General features: G+C 36.6%; 1 protein-coding gene across 2 annotated transcripts in view; it reads left to right on the top strand.

Moving 5' to 3' along the window:
* The window catches only part of NDFIP2 (Nedd4 family interacting protein 2), a 47,511-nt gene that overhangs the window by 29,098 nt on the left and 4,153 nt on the right, over positions 1 to 14,260 (top strand). For both annotated transcript variants that reach the window (XM_037376377.1, XM_037376378.1), the window contains 2 exons: positions 7,670 to 7,794; positions 10,885 to 10,951. In XM_037376377.1, coding sequence (XP_037232274.1) covers positions 7,670 to 7,794; positions 10,885 to 10,951 — 192 coding nt within the window. The remainder of the gene's footprint in view (positions 1 to 7,669; positions 7,795 to 10,884; positions 10,952 to 14,260) is intronic.

Below are 14,260 nucleotides of genomic sequence, written 5' to 3' on the forward strand. Positions count from 1 at the left end.
GAGTGCAGTTGTTCACTTGGGTAAACTGGCAACTTTCTTTTCAAACAGCTGTTTAGCCGAGATTGACTTCACAGAGCACTGCTTTTACACATTTGATAAAAATGCTCTGTAGCTCATAATTTTCTTAATTATTCTGAGACTATGTTAATGCCAGCTTTGCTTGCCTATAAATGAAATGCATAAAGTGAGTGCTGATGTATTGCAAGATATTTATACAAGTGTATGTTTAATTGGGATCTCTGGTGGCTGTTATGGATACTGGGTACGTATGGAAATTGATAATTTACAAATTTGCTTGTTGTTTGTGTTCATGGTATGAAAAGTTCACAAAAACTCAGCATTTATAGACCTAATTTAATTTTTTTTTAAATAAAAGAAGATTAATTGAATTTCAGTAGTTTTTCATGGGGAAATCAGAGAACTAAGTGAAAAATGAGCTTAGTTTAACAAGAGTAGATCATAAATAGTGGGTGGTGTATTTCTGTCCTCTAATAAGGAGGGAAAAGTCTCCATGTGTGGAGATTAAGAGAGCAGGAATTATGGCTATCTTCTGGGGTTTTTCTGAGTGGGATATGTTTAAACACTTCAAGTAGAGGTGGCACATCACAGAGAGCCTAGAATAAGTTTGCTTGCTCAGTTAAAATGCAGGAGAACGGTGTCAGGAGCTGTTCTGTAGTGAAAGGAGCATGGAACAAGTGGCTTGTTCCAGATGTGCTCTCCCACATCCTCCTGTGACTGTTATATACAGCGTTGGTAGAAAGATCTTGGAGGGGTATGAGGGTGATCTACCTTTGTTTTGAATACAAACCCAGTGAAATTAGCTTTTAAAATGTCATTTTAGTCAACTGAAGTATAATAAAGTAAACTTTTTATGGAGTTTACCAGCATATCACAGTCAACTCATGATATGTAGCTACCATCTAGTGGTAGCTGCCCAAGTTGCATAAAATTGCTATCTTGGGCCCATCTAGTGGGCAGATCTGTTTGTTTGGAGTTTTTGTTTGTTTTAGGAGCTTGGTGCTTCAAGTTATAAAACTGTTTCGCATCAAAGCTGTAAAGTACAATTCTGTTTAGCGTAACTAAGTAGAATGAGACAATTCTAAAGAATAAAAGTCCTTTGCATGAACAGGTGGTGATTTTTTTTGCTTTAGTACTTGATTCAGAAACTTAGTGGAAGAATTTGGAAAACAAACAAGTTTATTTCTAATAGGTGGTAAAATCATATGTTTTGAGAAATTGATGTTGCTCTTGAAATTTGTGATTATGTTGATGAGCAAAAAGTCTGCTCTCTTATGGTCAGGGCTGGTGTTTGTCAGTTTCCGATTTTGAGGTAAATACATATATTAATGAATGTATTCATTTTTGCTATGAATGTGAAATGCAGCAAATTATGCTATCAGACCATAATATATATATTTTTTATTAAGTATTTTTAAGTCAGCGGTGCCTTATATAGCATAGTACAAAATTTCCAGAATGCCGGAGAAAGTTGTTAACAAGTGAGTTTCTCAGAGTGGTTTGTGGGTTGGCTGTTTTTTTAAATTTATGTATTTATTTTCATGCATAACAAAGAAGGTGAATCTCTGAGCTTTTTCTTGCCATTTGGAACACAGTAGTAATGTGAAGAGCAATTAACTATTGTGACCCAAAGGGTTTGCTTTTTATACTTGGTCTGCCTGTAGTGGAAGTCTTTTGAATCCCGATTGGCTCATCCTGGTTCGATTATGTGAAGGAGGTCGTTTGGGGCAGTAATAAAAGGCTTATGTGGTTTTCCTTAATATTTAAGGACTGCTTTAGATATATCAAGCAGCCTTTTAACCTGTGGGCCCCAGAAGGAATTGTGGAGCTCATCTGGATTCTATGAAACCATGGAAGGGAGTTTTGAGTTGTCCTACAACCTAGGAAAAATTAATATTAATTTGAGCCTCACAGCTGGGTTAGTAAGGAGAGAGAAATGGAAAAAAGTGTTTGATCATACAACTGGAGTTTTAAGTTCTCATACATCGATCTGATTAGTTCTTTTTGAACATTTGTGCAATATAAACATTGTGTACAACTGGCACCAATAAAATCTCATGATGTGGATACTATATTGGAATAGATAATAGCCATAACAAGATATTGTAAACTGATATTCATACAGTTTTCAAAACTATTAGATGCTTCAGTCAGTCAATAAACTGCATACAAGCTAAGATATCTACTTAAGGTGTTTCACGTGGGTGCAGGTTGGGAAGCAGAGTTGTAGCACAAGCTCAGGGTGAGCACAGCCTCCTGTTGATGCTTCCCAGGGAGTGGTAAGCACAGTCTAAATTTCCAGTGGGAGGATTACTCTGTGTGAATTTAGGAAACCTAACTTCTTGTGTGTCCACATCACAACTGTTATGCACGTTTCCTTAGTCATGCAAGAGAAGCTGAGGGGAAGTCATTTGACTGAAATTCCAAATGGTGAAAGGAGATAAAGGAACTGTTTTAGGAGTGCTTATTTCTCCCTGGTTATCAGGGAAGCCTGACTGACCTTCATATATAGTCATCTGACTTCCCCCTTGATGTAGAAAGAGTTTGACTTACATCTTTTCTCCATACATGTTGGATGTCATACAGAATAATTGGAAGGAAGCTTGTCGTTGGGCATTAAGAAAAATTTACTAACAAGGGTAATAAAGTGGTAGAAATCAATGGCCTAGGGAAGTTTTTGAACATGTCTGTTGAAGTTGCTAGCAAATGCTTCTAGTGATCATCATCAGACAGATTTAGGTGAGCTTTTCAGGAAGGAGCAAAAATGTGTCCCAGTTCAAGAATAGAGTAAATTCTGTGCAGGAATGGGAATAGTGATTTCTAGTGGTGCCTGAAGATCTAGAAAGTATTACTTACTGCAGTATGCTTAGTAAACCTAGGCCAGGTGTGAAACAAAGTTTTTTGGTGTTTGCTGTATACCAAGTCATTGGACAAACAAATCGGGGAGTAAAGGATATAATTGGGCATAGTTGCTTTTTGTTTATATAGCTGCCATTATAGTCTTACCACAGGGTTGAGGTATGGTTAAAATTTGGAACCAGTGTAGGTCTTCAGACCAATTTTGCTGGCATCTTTTCAAGATTCTGAATATAAACTTAAGACAGGTGATTAATGTCTAGCTGTGGAAAGCGAAGTAAAAAAGATCAGCAAGTGAGATGCAAGAGCAATCGAAGAAAAAGCAGATTTATTCTAGTATGCTTGTCAGTATGTTGCATCTTCTGATGTGTTACAATACATACAATTCAAAACCTTTGCATGAGATTGCTTAACTTGAAAAACTAAGTTTTATTTATTGTAAATTGTGGGAGTAGAATGAAAGGAAGTGTGAATATTCCTTTGCAACTTAATGAGTGCTGACAAAAAGCAAGCATGGGTTAATAAATTTTTAATGACAAAGTAGAGCTTTGTGCATCATCTTTGTTGTGCCCCTGTAGTTATTGGAGAATAAAGAATGGCAATGGATACAAGCTTGTTTGTCAAAACCAAGTTGAATTATTTTACTCCAGCTTCTTAGGAATTGCTGATAGATAGACTTGATTTCTGACTTAATTTTTTTATATGAAAAATCGTATGTTAACCACTGCCCCTCAGAAGAGGGCTTCAGGTGTGGAAAAAGCTGGATAGCCATATTTTGCTTGTCAGATTCTGAGGCTTTTACAACATTTAGAACATCCTGTGCTTTATATTTTGGCTGGGATTATCCTGCTACAAAACATAAAGAGAAATACAAGTACAGCATAATTTTTGTGGGTGCTAAACTGGATATGAAAAAGGCTTTTTATTAAAAAAGACCTTTAGTCCAACCCGCCTTCTCCCAAAAAGAAAATTCTTACCTGTTTTTCATTATAAGTTTTGTTAGCATGATGAAATAACTCAAATGGTTATATTTTTTTTAATGTGAATTACATTAATATAGACTTACTTTCTCCTCCTGTTGTCATTTCAGGAATGCATAAACCTCAAAACCTTACTTTAATCAGTCCCACTTGTCTGTATGGTGTTAGAGTAGCCAATAAAGAGACTGAAATAATGATGCCAGTGCAGTCATTCCGAGTTTCATTTAAATATCTGCAATTTATTAAAGGAAAGAGGACAGTAGTTGAAAGTTGGGCTCAAGTATGAATAAATACTGGCAGTCTCTGGGATAGGAAACAATTCATGTTGCAGAGTGGTTAGTTTTGTAGTGGGAGTCTAGAAGAACACAGAACCTGGCTGCATGAAGAGGGTGGGCAAACAGAAGTTAATGCCTTTTTAGTTAAAACCACAATGTTGTTGTAGCAGCTTCTTAGACTTTCTATCAGATTTTTATGAATGGCTTTCTTCTTTATGATAGTGTGTATGAATGTCAGACCAGGAACATTGTCTGTATGAGGATGTCATGGGAAGCTGAAGCGGTACGAGGGATGAGGCTATCTCTAACTGCTGAGAAGTGTCATTCACATTTCACAAAGAAGTGGGTGCAGGCAAATAGTGGAGGATTACATTTGTTCCCGTAAGAAACTTGCACTACTACTTAGTTGTCTCCAGTAGATAGAGAGAAGGAAGTTGATACTTCTAGAGAAGAGCAGACACTTTCTTTTACTAGTCTCTTCCCTCACCATTCTGTTTTCTTCCTCAGCCTGATAGAGAAGTTTGTGCTCTGGCTTCTCTGTGGCAATATAGGGATGAAAATTATAAACAACTTTCATTCTAGTAATTAGTTGAGACAGGAATTACACAGAAATAAACTTTAGTAACTCTTACCAGATGCAGCGTAGGCCATAAAGTTCAGAGAACTTGCATGACCTAGTATGCGCATGGAAATCATGATGGAAAAAGACATACAGGTTGGTGTAGATGAGGCTAATTTTCATGTAGAGAAAAACAATCAGAAAATAGATAAAAATCTCATTTGTTGCAGTCTGCTTAGAAGCTGGAGATGCATTTCTGAAAGGAAATTATGCATTTTGTAACAGAATGAGACAGTGAAGATGATAGTGACAGAATAGCAATAGGATATCGGGGAGGTGAGAGAGAAGCAATGGAAAAGATTGAAAACATATAGATATTATCAGCCATCTTAAGTTTGTTAAAATGCTGCAACACCAAGGCAACATTAAGAGAATCTCCGTAATATGTTGCCTAGATTTTACAGATGTGGAATACCGCTAAAGACAGGGAATCCTGATTAGGTCCTGACTGCAGAATTTTTCCAGTAGATGGTTACAGATAGAAACTTAAATAGCGAGATCTTTCTTCTGTTTATAATTCAATTTTATTGGGATGTGTAAACTTGCTAGTTTACAATGTTTGTAGAATCTGAGGCTTTTTTTTCCTGCTTGCATTGTCTGATTGTATAACTCCATGGAACAGCACACTGGTTAAAGGGAAGAAGAACTACTATGAACAACATTGGAACATGCTGATGTCTTTTCTTTCAAGAGCTGGGCAAATAACTTGGTGTTAAGTATCCATCTAGTACTTATCCAGTGACTGTGGATTCTATTTTGAATATTCCTTCACCTCACATCGAAAGAAAAATAGAATTGTCATTGTGTTTAGTTTCGACTATAAGAACTAATATTTTTTCCCTCCTATATTTATGATTGGGAAATCTCTAATTTTTGTATGGCACATACAAATTGGTTCAGGTGCTATAAAAATCCTTATTTTTTAATATATGCCTATTAAAATTCTAAGTTCTGAGAATTCCTCTAGTCTGCTTAGTTCTTTAGAAACATGTCTGCCTTCTGCCCCTTTTAACATACCTATCTTTGGAACCATAATCAAATTCACCCTTTGTGGCTTGAGTAGTGGGAAGAAAGAGAGAGATATTATGTACTTACATAACAGTAAGCTGTTATGCTGAGACAAGGACAGCGATGCATTGCAGAACTAGCTTATGAATCTGTTACTCTTAAAAGTATGGGTTTGGAGAGTTTGATTAAAACAGGGAAATCCTGTTCTCAGTACAAGTTATCCAGGCTTTCTCAAATGTAAATGCTTTTCTGGTGTTTTGGAAATATAGGTAAATGCTAGGATGTTAGGGTCGCAATGTTGTTCTGTATTTCTTACGTAATAGAAATGCTCTCATTCCCTACCCCCACCCCCTTCCTTATACCAGTTTGGATTATTATTCAGAGTTATTTATGGGTTTGGGGTGTTTTGTTGTGTGTATGGTGTTTCTTTGGGTTTTTAAAAGATTCATAATTAGCGTAAAAGTAAGCTTTCTCTTTGCCACCATCTATTGTTACCTATGGCTTTGCCTGAAATGAGATGTTTTCTCTCTTCTAAAAAGTGACTGTGTTGATGTAAAGTCTTCCAAAACTTCTCTTGGAACTTCAATTTCTTTACAGTTCATGGAATCTCACTGCAGTTTTACAGACTAATTTTGCATTTGTGTGCAAATCATTGCATCTTCACATTGATTGTTGGAGGATTTGTAACAAGGTTTTAAATTAAAAAAAAAAAAAAAAAAAAAAAAAGTGGTTGCTTATAGATAATCCTCCCAAACTGACTTTTGTTTAAGAAAACTGTTGTTTTCTCTTCCCAATGTTTTGCTCTAAGTGTTCCAACTTTTAGTGAAAAGAGACCTTTTTTTTCCTGTGGCAATTTAATCTCTGAATTTTGTGTGGGTTTTGTTTTTTCCCTACGTTTGGGGATTTCAAACATTAAGGATTTGTGTGCAGGGGTTTTCTTCTCCTTTGCCCTCCTTCCTTGCTCGCCTCTTCATTAGTTTTTGTGTTTATTGTGGGCTTCTCTAATGTTTCCGATTTTCCACTGTCTTGGCCTCTCCAGAACTCCTGCATTGTCATCTTCCAGCAGCTCTCCCAGCTCTTCTGTTTGGTGGTTTTCTTTTTAGTTGCCCTCACTTACTCCCAAAGCTGGGACATCACCTAAGTGGGAATTCCTGCACTTTCACTTATTGCACGCAAACTGAAGTCAGTACAAATTAAGTTGTTGATTGCAGAGTACATATGAAGATATCAAACTTTAAATTGTAAAACTACTGGGAGTTGTGTAAAAGTGTTAATTGGAGTAACAGTGGTAGTAATGCTCAATGTCCTTCTTGTTTCTTGATTTCTTAAGCTTCCGTGTAAAACTTCCAAGGCTTCTTACATCTTATGCTTGAATATAGATCTAGAAGAGAAGACAGTAACCAATGAAACAGCAGCTTCTTAACTTATCTTCATTTCTATACTATGTTTACAGAGCAAGAGCTTATTCTGTTTGATCCAAACTGCGTAACACTGAATATGCAGCCTTGATAGATGCACGTATGTGTGCATATAACTATATTTTTGGTTATAAAAGTGTAGCAAGGTTTTTTCTTTGTTTTAATCCAAGTCTTGTGTGTTACAGTCCTTTGTTTGCATTTACTCTTTATGTCTAGTGTCACCTGGTTAGATTTCTGTAGCAATGTAATACTTTTATGTTGGAATTTTCTCTTGTTTAAAGTGGTAGGTTCCAGCCTGTTTACCATTTGCTTTGTTATTAAGTGACTATACCATGGGGAATGTCTGGGTTCAAAGTTAATCTCTGGAAGTCTGAATTACCGGAAGGGAATTACTGTGTAAGCATGTCCTTGTTTAGTTTAAAAGTAAAATTAATGTTATGTCTGTTTGCTTAGCTATACAGATTAACAGAAGCAACTGTTTCTTTTATTTTATAGTGGCATTTATTTTCAACTGGATTGGATTTTGTTTATCCTTCTGTATAACAAACACCATAGCTGGAAGGTATGGTGCAATCTGTGGATTCGGTCTCTCCCTGATCAAATGGATTCTGATTGTACGGGTATGTTTCTTGATGCACACTGTACAGACTCTGTAGAACCAAACCATAACAATTTATTCAAGGATGTATAATAATGGAGTTTAAAAACGAGTATATTAAATTCCAGTGCTTAACAGAGGGCCTAGAATTTTCCTAACTTCCACTTCAGTAGAGAATTTATTTGCTGTATATTCATGTATGCTTACTAATGATGAAGGTTAATCTATTTTTATCTGACATAGCATTTCATATTCATGTTTCCACTAAAATAAATGCAGAATGACTCATTCTTTGCACAAGTATATAAAAGCCTGTAGAGGAAGTGGAGCTGGTATTCTAGTTACTGGTAGTATAGTGTCCTATATGAAAGATCTATACTGAATCAAGTAAAAATTGAGTATGAAGTGAGTCACATTTTTACTGTCTTAGATACTCAATTTCTTTATGTTTTCACTGCAAGACTAATACTTTTCAAAGATATGTTAGCCAAAGGGAAGTTACTTAGCTGGACTAAGTGGATGCCAGGTGAAATGTAATGATTCTTTCTGAACTTGAATTCTACCTGTCCATGAGACACAACATTTAAAATCTCATCGTGTTTAATGAAGAAAGAGGTCTTGGATAACTTAGTTACCTTTTATGCCCTCAAACTCTGCTTTATTTATTTATTTTTTCCTGTGTGGGTGCACTAGTAATTTGATTTAGTCTTAGCATGGTAGTACAAGGATTGTAGAGAAAAGAGGTTGCATGGTCCTTCCTGGACATGTCCTGTATACTCCTTAGAGCTAAGTGATTTTCTTTCTTCCTTTTTTTTTTTTTTGTTCTTTTTTTGGGTTGTGTTCTTGGGTTTAGGGGGCCGGGGCATGCTTTGGGTTTTGGGGTGGGTTTGTTGTGTGTTGGGTTTTTTTTCCCCAGGGCAGCGGAATGGTACTGGACTAGATGTGATTCTGGTGTATTTAGTTAGAATTCAGGGTTTGGAATGAAATTTATCTTAAGGGAGCAAGAAGACATGTATTTTTCAACTATGCTTTTGTTGGGGATATTTTCAGCTTCCATTGAGACATACTGAACAGAGGGAAGAGCTTGCTTATTGTGTCAGTTTTATTATTCCTGTGTGCTTGAAAATGTTCTTGTAACACACACAAAAATCCATATGTGCTAAACTTCCTTGAAGAATTACTGTAGTCTAGACTATATTTAAATTCTTGTATTTAATCGGTTTCTCATTCTAAAATATGAGAGCTGATCAATTCCGAGACTTCAGGGGTGAGGTTTTTTTCATAGTGAGGACTGTCATCATCCTGTGTTGTCTGTCTGTCTGGAGACAACAGCAGAAAGCTCATAAGGTGTATGTCAACAATTCTTGTTTATGGCGACACACAAGCACTCGGGAGTGCACAAAACTCTTCCGTTCCTTTGTTTCAAGCTCCTCCGAAGGTTTGTGCTGCCCTCTGCGCTCAGCGTTAGTAGTACAAAACTTTACTAAACAGTCCAAGTTCCCATGTACTTTCTCTGTATCAGTTTTTACAGGTGGCCCGGGGCAGGGGGGGACGACGACAAAAGCACAGTTTTGCTGTTGGAGAAATTCTGAAGCCTTGGCCACTTCTGCCTAAAGAAAGTGTGAGAGTAATGCACACAGGCCATTATTTAAATACTGGTTTTAGTAGATCTTCTTTCCAATTAAATGAAACTGTAACTTTTTTAAAAAAGTGTATTGATATATATGTTTAGAGAATTGAAAACACTGACCATCAAGTGAGATAGGATTAATAATATTGTCAGCTTTCTGGGAATTGAGTATTCATTTGATATTTTAATGAAGTGTCAAAATGTGAAATGTTTATTCAGCCCAGTCATAGAAATGCTAGTATTTATGTAACGATAATGTAAGTAAAAATTCTTTAGTTCAGCTTAGCAATTCTCAGTATTTTTTTCTTGAATTACCCATAGAAGTGAATACAGTACAGGATTAGACCTTTAAGGAATTCACATGTCCTGGCTTTATTCTGAAGAAAACGTGTATCTCTGTGCACAGTTACTTGAAGAAAAAAATAACAATTATATCTAGAGTTCTTTAAATGTCTTGGAGTTTTATCTGGTTGCGTATATGGTCCAGTATCTTCTTTTTCAGAGTAAACTGAAATACATGCCTGAATTATGTGATTTCTTGGTTGATACTACTGAAATGTCCTAGAAATGGCAAATGGGAAGCACTGTGGCAGGGTGCAGTAAACATACCGCATGACAGTAAGATGGGAAGTGGACGAAAAGTGTGCAGAGCTACTAAATAAGTTACTTTATTCCTTCTGGTCACTTTTCACACATCTCCTCTTCCTACTTCTTATGTGAGTTTTGGAGACATTTGGTTAGTCTTTTTATCAGTGAAGCATGCAGTCTGGAGTCTGGTAAAGGCACAGATACCTGTCTCCAATACCATCACACCCTGCCCTCCAGCTGCCTTCCACATCACAGGGAGGACAAAACTGTCTACCATGGTCACTAACAGGAGCAGTTGAAATGCCACTTCAAGGTTCATTTAGTTGTGTTCAGCTCACTGCTGGGAACTGAATGCTGGTTTGAAAATAAAAAGACTTTAATGAGTTGGGGGGTCTTTATGGGCCTGGTATTCTTGGCAGCGATTAACAGTAGGGGGTATACAGAAGGTCAAAAGCTCTTCTTTTGAGGGGTCAGCAGAACATCCCTGTCTGATAAGATTAAACTAATGTGGCTTTTCGTGTTAATATCTAAAGCAGCAGGCTGCTGTAGTGTGTTTGGGATGGCAGGCATTGGGGGGGGGGGGAAAGAAAAGCGACAAGTGGTGATTCATTATAATAGAAAATGTCAGATGACTCTGGCAAGTAATAGCAGCTTTATATATATATATAAACACACATTTTTTGAGGTTTTAAAATAACTTTGTCACAGACCAATCAACATTGGAAGTTAGTGTATATTAAACTGCTTCACAAATACCGGTTTCACATTTTTAGTTGTATATGTTACTTATATTTAAATTTGCTTTTTCCTCTGTGCTTTCTGAATTTGCATAGTACATGAAATGTTTCTTAGTCATATGTCTTACTGCAGCTAAGCCTTGTGTATGAAATTCAGTTTTCAGAGTATTTTACTGGATATTTCAATGGACAGTACTGGCTTTGGTGGATATTTCTTGTACTTGGTAAGTGGCAATTGGAAATATTTCTGTTTTGATGTGGAAGTTCTTAAAGATGAATCATGACATTGTAAGTAACAGTTCTGTAACATGTTTAGCTATGTGTTTTTCTTTAACTGCTGATAATTGTGTGTGTTGTTTTTATTTCCATACTATTCATGAGGTTATTGGTTGCCATAGTGGTGTTTCTGTGTGAACTGCGGACTAGTAAATAACTTTCAGCTCAAAAAAAATTTGTTCTACATATGTAATTATGTACCAATCTGAGACTTGTAATTTGTGCTATTTAAGCTGCTTCTACTGATCTAGGGGTGCAGAACTGTGTAATTAAATTTCAGCTTTATGTAGAGAACATATTTAAGCATAATATCTAGTACTGACGTGTATAAACCTGTATGTCAGCTATTAAATTTTAAGAAATGTGACTGATCCTAGGAAGGTGGAGTCTGCCATTTTGTACATAGTTCATGAAATGTCCTTTTCTGGTTCTTTGAAATGCATGCTGCATCAGTAGTTTCTCAGTCAGACAAGAGAATATTTTCATGCTCTCTGATCACAGTGCTCCCATGATGTCAGCTTTCTCTTAAAGAGATCTGTCTGCCCTGGTTCAGAGTCTTATACACATCAGATTCTGCTCTTCTGTCTGTTCTTAATTAGGATATACCAAACCCCAACCACTATACCTTTTTTCCTACTGTGGATTTTGTAATTTGAATACGGAATCTGATTTTCTTTTACAGAAGTGAATGCTGCTATCCATTTTATTTTCTAGCTCTGGAAGCATCGTAAACTGTGACTGGTTCAGTAGGTGGCACTCTTCCCTTTGAGTCAATTGACTCAAATGGCTAACAGCAAATGTTAGAATGAAATGATGAATAAATAAAAAAAACCAAAACAACAAAACCCAACACTGAGATCCTGATTGTGACTTTCTCTCTCACAAGAAATGCCAGGAATCTTGAACAATTTTACGTAAAACTTTCTCTGTCTGCATTTTAGTAAAGTTCAAGGGCATTCATTAGACTTCTTAATACTCAGCTTGCTCTACTGTTGTGCACTTGGTTCCTCGAGATATATAGGAACTGCAGATGCTTAACACATCACAGCATCAGTCCCTCAAATGCTTTCATATTCTGTTTGAGGTAATTGTATTTAGTTAGGAAGTGAAATGACTCTTTACAGGTACAAACGTCTCCAGATAAATCTTTAATTAAAACAAAGCCTTGTGGTGCCTGAGATTGAAGTTTGATACTTTTTCCAGTTGCATGAAAACAGTGTGTTCTTCCCCTAACATTTTCCTGCACCATATCTATGAAAAAGTGGTGCGTTTGTAGTTCCTCTTCTTACTAGTCTTTTGCAGCACTTGTTCAGAAGGTAGCTCACTTAGATTTGGGAAAGTCTTATTTTCAGTCTTAACTTTTGAAGATATTTTTTTTTTTCCTTTAACTCACAAAGTTTATAATATGGCTTGGAATAAAAGGCACTGTGAGGCATGCAGTATGCATCCAGCAGTCAAGTGTTCCCTTGTCTTACGAATGTTTTGCCTGAAATATGCCAACAACGGTTTTAAACTGTTAAAGTAAATATATGGAGATTGCTAGAACACCATAGAAGGATTTAACCCAACAGAGCTACTTAGCAGGATATGGAGTAGTACTGTCAAGTCACGGAGCACTGCCAAACAGATCTGTACTTCATTGTTAGAGATAACTTTCCCAATTAGAGCACATGAAGTAGCATGTCCTGTGTCTCTTCAGAAGTGAATGAACTGAGTTGGCTTCTTTCTTTTGCGTAGTCTTCTGATATACTTGAGCCCTCCTGTTGCCATCATCTCCTCTCTTCTGGTGTTCACCTATCTGTTTCTGCTCCCTTCCCTTCTTTCAACATCTGGAAAAATATCATGCTTTATGGAAAAGTGATCTGCTTCCAAGAGGCTGTCATATACAGTGAACAAATTGGGGAGAGATAATTCTAATTTATAGATTTAAAGGTTAGATGATGTTTCTTTTTGGGGAACACAGTGGAAAGTGGAGTGTTGGTGTTCGTTGTTCAGGGTTTGTTTTTTTTTTGTGTGTCCCTAAACAGAGAAATATAAAATATGGGTTGAACTTAGACTGATTTTTCCAATGTGTAATGCAGAAAACATGCTTTCAAGGACCTTAAGAGCTGCCTGCTTGCTTTTTCAGCTGCTTTTCAGCTGAACATGGGACTATCTCTGGTAATGTCTGGGTAGCAGCTTTTGTAGTACACTTTTGATCCAGACCTTACTGCTTTCTTCTCCATGTAGAATTAACCGTAATCACAGAAGTGTGTCTGGTTTAGGTCAGGGTTCCACTGGTTAGCAGACCGTTCTCTGTTGTGTGGGTTTTGGGTTTTTTTGTATGTGTGTCCTAATGAGGCTTTGGTTTAAAAAAGCAAAAATAAAGTTAACGACAATAATAAAAACCCCAAACCAACCCACAAGCAAAAAGCATTTAGAGAAGAAATGATCATAGGAAAAAGTCAGGGTCTCTGCCAGGACAGCAGGAAGAAAAAGCGCATCCCTTAGGAAAATACCAGTGTAACCAAAGAGATTGTTGATTAGGATGTAAGAGAAAAGAATGTAATCTGTTGCTAAACTTGTTAAGCCTCAGTTTAGATTTTTATTTGAAACTTTGGAATCTTAATACTTACATACGTATATACACACATAAACATGTATCTTCAAGGTACCTGTGTGTTCATTCAGTGAGAATTGCTCTCCAGGCTCATGTTTCTCTCCATGGGATGAGGAATTCAGATTTGGACCCCCCAACTCTTTGGGCAGATTGTTTTATTTCTGTTGGGTTCTCCCTGATCCAACAGATTAATTGATTCATCTGTTGAAGTTTACTTACTCCACTTACTGAAGTGGAGGAAAATGGACAAAAAAGCTGTGTACATTATGCAGCAATGTGTTTTTCTGGGTTTGTTCATATGTCCAGTGAATCTCTGAATTGGTAAAATGATGTTGACATCATGTTAATGATTTCCATTTTTGCGGCTAGAATTTCTGTATGGCTATTCTGTATACCTTGTTCCTCTAACCAGAGCTGAAATATTCTTTCAAATGCAGTTAAATTTAAATATTTAACAATAATTTGAAATGTGGAATTGACCGAAAAAATGTAGTCATAACACATGTTGAGTAATTCGCTTTGGATTGATTGTTGTTCTTCCTCCTCTTGGACAGGTGTGTTTTCCTGGATGGTTAAATCTCAAGCCATAATCTAGTATAATTTCTTACTGGCTTGTTGCTAGAGCAGTCTGTACTGTCTGTCTTTGCTCCCCCCCCTC

Source organism: Falco rusticolus, chromosome 2 (genome assembly GCF_015220075.1).
Source record: "Falco rusticolus isolate bFalRus1 chromosome 2, bFalRus1.pri, whole genome shotgun sequence".
In the NCBI taxonomy this organism is placed as follows: Eukaryota; Metazoa; Chordata; class Aves; order Falconiformes; family Falconidae; genus Falco; species Falco rusticolus.